The sequence below is a fragment of the Epinephelus moara genome, chromosome 19 (genome assembly GCF_006386435.1).
Source record: "Epinephelus moara isolate mb chromosome 19, YSFRI_EMoa_1.0, whole genome shotgun sequence".
NCBI classification, from domain to species: domain Eukaryota; kingdom Metazoa; phylum Chordata; class Actinopteri; order Perciformes; family Serranidae; genus Epinephelus; species Epinephelus moara.
Genome location: NC_065524.1, coordinates 132,171 through 140,202, shown reverse-complemented (window position 1 = coordinate 140,202; position 8,032 = coordinate 132,171). Strand labels below are relative to the sequence as shown.

At 41.4% G+C, this 8,032-nt stretch overlaps 2 protein-coding genes across 3 annotated transcripts in view; one reads left to right on the top strand and one right to left on the bottom strand.

Annotated features, from left to right (window-relative positions):
• Positions 1–473: 473 nt before the first annotated feature.
• Positions 474–5,430, bottom strand: LOC126406527 (uncharacterized). The gene is made up of 4 exons (XM_050070844.1): positions 5,291–5,430; positions 4,425–4,565; positions 3,753–3,854; positions 474–2,842 (listed from the first exon to the last, which is right to left on the bottom strand). The coding sequence occupies exons 1-4, from the start codon at positions 5,390–5,392 to the stop codon at positions 1,865–1,867; spliced, it is 1,323 nt and encodes a 440-aa protein (XP_049926801.1). The 5' UTR covers positions 5,393–5,430; the 3' UTR covers positions 474–1,864.
• A 503-nt stretch (positions 5,431–5,933) lies between these two features.
• Positions 5,934–8,032, top strand: part of LOC126406520 (uncharacterized) — a 44,448-nt gene continuing 42,349 nt past the window's right edge. The window contains exon 1 of one of the 2 annotated variants that reach the window (XR_007571704.1): positions 5,934–6,069. The gene's annotated coding sequence lies outside the window, so the exon portion shown is untranslated. The remainder of the gene's footprint in view (positions 6,070–8,032) is intronic. The other variant, XM_050070832.1, reaches the window with a different exon arrangement.

Genomic DNA, 8,032 nt, shown 5'->3' with positions numbered 1-8,032 from the left:
CTTAACTGTATGCATAGATTCATTTTTGTGTGTATGCATTGGAGAAAAGCTGTCATGAGGTTACCAGGTTTGGTACCATCATGCTTGTCTGTCATCTCTGGAATTCCTATGCTACAGCTGGAGACACACACTGCAAAAACTCAAAATCTTGCTAAGTATAATTTTCTAATTTCTAGTCAAAATATCTTATCACACTTAATACAAGACATAATCACCTAAAGAGTAACATTTAAGTATCTTATCACACTTAATACAAGACATAATCACCTAAAGAGTAACATTTAAGTGAGATATATGAGCTTGTTTTTAGATGGTGCATCTTGAATATCCTATTAAGTGAAATAGTCTTGAAAACATCTTGTTTTGAATCATATCTCAGATGAAACTAGCTTTTTGACATGTCATAAGGTTTTTAAGCTGCTGTATTATTTGTAAAAGATGAATGGTCTTGTTTCAAGAAATACACTTGAATTGAGACAACAAATCTGCTTTATTGAAAATTGCTATTTTTCTTACAGATCCATCAAACCATGTCCATGTGATATGTAAAAAAGAGAAGCAAAAGCTGGAATTAAATGTCCTTCTCTATTCTGTTAAACTTTGGACAGACTGCAACACATTATTCCAAAAATAAGAAGTAAAAATACATACTCAATTGTTTGTTAGTTTGTTTAAAGCCCAAATAGCCCAAATACCCACACTCAATACAGACTTAAGAATGATGTTTGATGATGTCTGTGAGATCATACTTCAGTGGAATGTACTTGCTATTATTGAAATTTACATAGTAGTATGGTGTATAATCAACAAGCTTTTGAACATCCACGAAAATATTGGCTTGAGCTAGGTAGGGAACTTCTACTTCGTAAGCTAAATAATGATCATTCCACCCAACTGTAGAGAGAGGTTGGCATTCAAAACAATACACTGGCGAATTTAAAACATAGATGTTTTTCACAAGTGCAAACTCTGGAGTATCACTGATGACATTAGAAATAACCAAAGATTTTCCACATGTATGCTTATTTCCATGTTGCATAATCCACTGTACCGAAACTATATGTTCAACATGCTCTATTCCTAAGAAGTCTTTAATCTTTCCTTCCACATAGTGAACATTTTTCACCTCAGAGGCTGGGCCCATGTCATCTTCACTTGAACAAATTGGATGCTTCTTGTGCACATTCTGACTGCATTCATAAAGTTGGTTGTGCTTCACAAGAGACTTGCAGATATTTATAAAACTACTTTTCAAAGCCCACTGCTTAAAAAAGCAATGCTTTGACTCGAAGCGCATACACATATGTCTCACTGTAGGACCAAGTGCCTTAATCTGAGAAGGAAGATGCAGCAAGTAATGCTGTTTAGGTATAATATTTGCATCTGGAAACAGTTGTTTGAAATGTTTTAAATGTTGCTCTATTAAAAGCTTCAGCCTTGAAAGAGTTGAGAGAGTAATAATGGGTGAAAACAGAATTTTGACTATCTCTAAAAACTTAAGTATCATTTGTGTGTAATCATTTTCTGCAATTTTGTCAATGAGAAATGGCAGGATCTTTAACAAAACCAGCATCTGCCCAGCTGACTGCTTCCATTTATTGTCATTTGATGACAGTGTAGTTACAGATATGGGGCAAGGCTTGTCTCTTGCATCCACAGGAGAATAAGGGAAACAAATAATTGCACTGTTGAATGTGTCTAAGTCCATATGCCCCGAAAGCACAAGATGCTTTAAAACACATTTGATTTCATATGGGGCAACACCTTCAAGAATGACATGCATGATGTCTTGTGGGGTTTGATTGATTATATCAAAGTGAGGAAATTCTGTTAATTTGCTTCGCCTGTTTATACCATATGTCATTTATAGATTGTCTTTCAGAAAGTCAGTGTTCGTCTTTTCAATGTCATTACATTGCCTGTTATGACTTGCCATTGTCCTTTTAACAAACAAATCTTCATTAAATTGCTTCTGCATGTCTTCAAAGTTGCATTCGCAGTGCCTGCATTTACTGTAGGCAAACCCCACTCCTATCTTAAAACCAGCCACTTCATGCTGAGCTAGAGTGTCTCCGCACACAGACATGAGTGCCCCATAAATTGTCCTCTCACCATCTGCAGTGACAACCTGGACACCATCACACAGCTCCATGAAGTCACGGTTAATCCTCTCAAATATCTCATCAATACCACAATTGGAAAGATCTTTTGATTTTACCACGGCAAGCAGACGAATGGCAGCAAGTCTTGATCTGTATTTAGGGCTGATGTTACCTAAGGTGTAATAAATCAATAGCAATTTGTTTTTGTTTGCCCGGGATCCAAGAGGATTGCATAGCTCAATTTCATCTGTATATAAAATTAACTGCAATGCTGTGGGAACTTTCATAAACAGTGGGTGCGACTTAAAAATGTCTCCATCAATGAAATCATGAAAAAATCCATCCTTGCATGGCTGTGGCCTCTCGTCAATCATTCCAATAATGCTTGGATGTGATAACAGCTGCTCCAAGCTTTTCACCAACGGTATATAATGAAAACAATGATCCCTAATGGTAAGAACTCTGGAGTCTCCATGTTTCACGTAACATACTGTTTGTTTTGCGACAACAATCTCTGGTTCAACGGGTTCTAACAGTTCTTTGATGGTCTTATCCTGCAAATGGGTGGAAGCAATTTGACTGAAAGGGTCAACAAACTCAAATATCCCCATTGCATCACTCTTTAGTTGATCCAGGTCCCCAGAATGTCTCTCAATCATGCCGGTCATTTGCGGTTTGAGGTGCTCCAATAATGCGGCCTGATACTGCTGGACTCCACTCACCATTTGGTTAACAGCTCTCTGGGGAGGAAAAAAAACCCAAACAAACCAAAAAAAAATACTACATTATAAAATTCATATAAAAATGCAGTCAACACGCAAACTCACAGAAACACTTTACCCTTCAGTTACATAGTTAGTGATATTTATTTAGTGATAGTTAGTATATTTATTTATTTCGTTTTTATTTTGTACCAACACAGAATATAATTTCAACTTTGGAATTACAACAATATTTAGCAAGTAGAACAAGACGTGCGTTCCGGCCACCAGATGGCGCTATTTTCACCGTCTTAATTGCTGCTGAGGCTGTCAGACCATAGACTTTATTTATTATTTTATCAACTTTGCTTCAACCGATCACCACCAAAATTTTATCATCTGTTCCTTGTCCCATTATCCACCTTTCCTGGAAATCAAAATTCGTTCATAACTTTTTGAGTTATTTTGCAGACAAACAAACAGACCAATGCCAGCGAAAACATAACCTCCTTGGCGGAGGTTATGAAAAAATACTGCCTTCTGCAGCTTTAAGACCTTCTCTACAGTTGATCATATAACGCGTTTTGAGCAATAGGATCACAAGTGGACAGTGCTAAATAAAAGTGTAAGTGTTGTATGTATTATGTTGTCAATATTCTTAGCTCATGCTCAGTAAATATAGTGGATGGGCAGATTTTGTAAGCAAACTATGTGTCCATTTGCATATATAGCAGGGAAGTGAGAGCTGATCACAAGTGGTCACTGAAGAAGCATGTGGAGACACATTCTAATGTCACGTGTTTCTCTGACATGCCTTAAGCTGTCCACCTGTGATCGGATCAGCCAAGATGCCAGGTCTGAACAGTGCCTAAGTCATTCTACAGTTTAAGCTTATTGCTTTCAAGCTTGCTACTAAAAATGAAATACAAGTAATTGGAAAATAAATTACCTGTGTCAGTCGATGGGTTTCTCTGGCTTGAAGAAGAAAGGCAGTTGCATGTTTAGGTAGGTCAACATTCATGCGACCTTCTCCATCGTCTTGAAATTCACTCTGAAACAGGTTAACCACAAACATATCTATTAAAACAGGAAAAATATTGGTATTGGTGGGTAGCACCACCAGACAATCTGACAGTAACTACCCAGGTAATCTAGCTAGCTAGATTTTTTCCTATAAAAAGGTATAAAATGGGTATATTTTTACTGATTGATGTCTTTATTTTGAGTATGTAAAATAACAACAAATAATAAAAAAAACTGTAAAAAAAAAACAAAAAAAACAATGACTTTGACAGCATCAGAAAAAATCTGTACTTCATGAGTGTTAAGATTGACACACATACTAAATAGTATCCCTTCACTTGCTCTCTTGCCAATAAATTAACATTACTATAGGCCTCTGAACTGAACTTGTATTCCAATAAGCTAATAAAGGAGGAAACTGGTTCGATTACTCGTTAGTAGTGGAATTACAGTAACGCATTACTTTCAACACTGCTATTACTTTCGCTTGAAATTATAACAAGAGTCTGTCATTGATAAAAACAAACACATTTTGTGGACGTGCTCGGATCAGACACAGCCCGTTTTGTGCTTGTGTCACGACTTGTGTACGACTTACCGTTGGGATGGCGATGCTTGAGCCCTCCGCTTCAGGCACGGGACTTGCATTACTTTGGTCATCTGCTCCGGGTAAACTGTGGCGAGTCGGTCCTTCCGCCTCCACCGCTTCAACTTGGAGAAGATGATGCGCATGTGTCCGCTTTATGTGATAGTAGAAGGAGTTATACACCCTGTACTCACTCAGACAGCCATCAATTCCACACACACTAACTAGCTAAGTTAGCTAAGTCAGTCAGCTAACAGCATGGAAAAATTGGATGATGTCGCCGTGTCGACTTTAAGAGGTAATGTATGGAAATATTATTCTTTAACATATTATATGAACATACGACTGCAGAGGCATGTAAATTAAATTAGTTTACACATTACTGAAGTAGTGTTGCACTGTATACTGGTACCAACGGTAGACCGCGGTACTAAAACACCATGGTACATATGATACCATAATGTTGGAGTACCATAGTACTACTGTACCTCACAGTACCACTACTGTGTTCAAAGTTCAAAGTCCAATTGCAAGAGGGTGACTCAATATGCTGCTGCAGTGGTTTGTTTTCCAATGACATTTCAGGTATTAGCTGAGCTATTGAGTATCTTTAAGCAGTGAAAGTTATTATTTATCAAGCATAGCGTTAGTTCTGGCAGGCCACGACGTCAAGCTCTAAATTAGCCGTTAACGGCAAGCAAGCAATCCTCAATCAGCTGATGGCTCAGCTGACTGCCCCTTTGCTCCTATTGGAAAATTGCATTCAGAGCGCGCTATTTAAACAGCTCTAGCCTGGCCCCTTTTGCTGCTTCCTCTGCTGGTGATCGCAAGACAAACTCACGCATGAAGAAGAGATCACTACTCGTGGTTGTACTCACCCTGCTGCTCCTGATGTCGCTGGCCTCCGTCCACGATGAGGATCCCTGGCAAATCGACTGCATCATGGAGTCGCAACAAAACTCCGAGGCAGAGGAAGCCATCCGCGACTACGAGAGGCCTCCTTCTCGCCGTCGAAGCTCTCGCCTGACAGGCAAAGCCGCAAATATTCCATTGATTGATGACTGGCCGATTCCAAGGCTTTTAGAGTTTCTGTTTTGCAACGACATTACCGCTCCAGTCGGAGCGTCGCACCAGGAACTGTTCACACTATTCATGGGCTGCGCTGGGTTCCAATCTCCACCTGCTGATCACCTTCCTTCCTCCGCCCCTCGGAAAGCTCCAGCAAAACGCAAATACCGCTCCCGAAACCCAGCAGACGCACCGACTCCAGCCGCTGCCCCGCTGCCCAAAAGAGCTAGAGCCCTGGCCTCAGCAGCCGGCTCCGCGGCTCCGGCAAACGACGCCATCCTGTCAGCGCTGTCATCCATCCAGTCATCTCTTTCAAACATGAACTCCAGAATCCAGACCTTCGAGGCCTGTGCCGCTCCATTGTCCAGCTCTTCTTCCCAGGCCGCCGTGTTTACATCCCGGGACTAGGCTGCTTCTTCCTCGGCTGCGGGACCATCGTCACGGACCGATGACGTCACTCCGGCACCCCTCGACGGCATCACAATCCCCCGTAGATCTCTGGGAAGTGCAGTTCCAATCTCCACCGGTGTCCCATTCTACCCTCCTGCGGCTGCCATCTCCTCCAATCTGAGAAGCCAGATCCTCGCAGGTAATGATGTTAATCTTGTTAAAATCCTGCTGTGCTCAGATTTCAGCGATAGGCGCGTAGTAGACTGTGGTGATGTGTCTGTGATGCTAAGATAGGCCGAGTGATCCTAGACTTTCAAAGACTCTGACACTAGCAGAATTCACTGTAGCTTTTGGCGTGTTCAGAGATGTAATCTGTGAAGTCCATCCATCCCGCAGAGCTGAACTGGACACTTATCTTGCCATCATTGCCGATCTTGCCATGACATACGGTGGAACTCTGTTCTATGAATACCATAAATCATTCTCTGCAAAAGCTGCCATGTTCATTCAAAGGTTTAATCAAAGACTGGACTGGTCCGTGGTTGACCTGGCTTTAATTAGCAGGCACTGCACTGGCCGTCAAGCTCTTTCCTGCTCCATTTGTGGCTCTTTCTCACACTCCTCCAATATGTGCCCTAAATCCGTGGCTATAGTCCATCCACCGGCGGGCTTAAAATCTGAGCCTAAGGTGACACCATCTTGGACTCCAATGTGCAATAATTTCAATGAGAATGTGTGCAGATTTGTTAACTGTAAATATATCCATGCTTGCAGCTATTGTGGGGACGGGCATCCAAAGTCAGTGTGCCCCAGACGAACCCGCCTTTCGAGGTCGGAAAAGAAAAAATAAAACCTTCAACCCCAGTCAACGTGCCTGAGCTGGGAAAGGCTTTAAGGAAGCATCCAAACCGCTGCTTTGTCAATTATTTGATCACTGGACTGATCCAAGGTTTCATGGCTGGTCTAATTTGGTTGCCTAAGGTGTCATATGTGTGTGATAATCTGCAATCTGCTTTGAAAGAGCCTGAGACAGTAGATACTTTACTGGAGAAAGAAGTCAGGAAGGGTTTCATGATCGGACCTTTCGATAAATCACCCTTTCCTCTAACGCGCATTAACCCCATTGGTGTTGCTACCCGTAAATATTCTGGCAAAAAGCGTTTAATTATCGATTTATCTGCTCCTCACAATGACGAAGCCCAAAGCATTAACAGTCTCATTCCGCTGCCACCGTTCTCACTGTTTTATGCCTCTATTGACGATGCCATTAAGCTCATTAAACAAGCAGGTAGGGGCGCGTGGTTATCAAAAGCTGACATCACTTACGCATTTAAAGTTATGCCTTTACACCCTTCTCAGTGGCATCTGTTTGGCGTTAAATGGAGAGAGAAAATGTATTTTTCAGTTAGACTCACCTTCGGGTGTCGCAGCAGCCCAAAAATATTCGATACATTGTCAGAGGCTCTTTGCTGGATTCTGTTAAATAACTGCAAGCTGCCGTTTGTGCTTCACCTGTTAGACGATTTTCTTCTTGTAGATTACCCTCATGCCAAGCCAGATCATGCTATCACCATGCTTAAAGATACTTTCACAAATCTAGGAGTCTCCCTATCTGAGGAAAAAACTTCAGGTCCACTCCAAGTCATTGAATTTCTGGGCATTAAATTAGATAGCAATCTCATGAAAGCGTCCCTGCCACATGAAAAATTAAACCGCATCAGAGAAATTATGAAGGAGCAGGGTCAAAAACCATCTCAAAAAGAAAATTGCTCTCCCTGCTGGGTCATCTCAATTTCGCCATGCGCGTTATTCCTCAGGGCCGCTCCTTCATATCCAGGCTTCTCGACCTCTCAAAAACTGTCAAAAATCTACACGACATGGTTAATTTGGATGAAGGGTGCAGATCAGAGCTCCAGTTCTGGTCTTTGCTGCTCCAGGAATGGAACAGCATTTCTTTTTTCTATAACGATAATCCAGAATCTTCTGTGGCCATTAGGTTATTCACCGACGCAGCTCCTTCCGTTGGTTTTGGGGGGTTCTTTAATAACCAGTGGTTCGCTGATGTGCGGCCAAAAGAACTGTCATCTTTACCAGCCAATGTTCTTTCTTCTGCATTAATGGAAATATACCCTATTGTTATAGCATGTCTTATTTGGGGGAAA

What these genes read in the sequence shown, in the direction of transcription:
- LOC126406527 (XM_050070844.1), bottom strand. Translation starts at nt 5,392, where the DNA reads ATGGCTTCCTCTGCCTCGGAGTTTTGTTGCGACTCCATGATGCAGTCG. An exon ending in CAAGCATCGCCATCCCAACG is followed by an intron (nt 3,855 to 4,424) that starts GTAAGTCGTACA and finishes AACCTGTTTCAG; the next exon opens with AGTGAATTTCAAGACGATGG. An exon ending in AAACCCATCGACTGACACAG is followed by an intron (nt 2,843 to 3,752) that starts GTAATTTATTTT and finishes TTTCCTCCCCAG; the next exon opens with AGAGCTGTTAACCAAATGGT.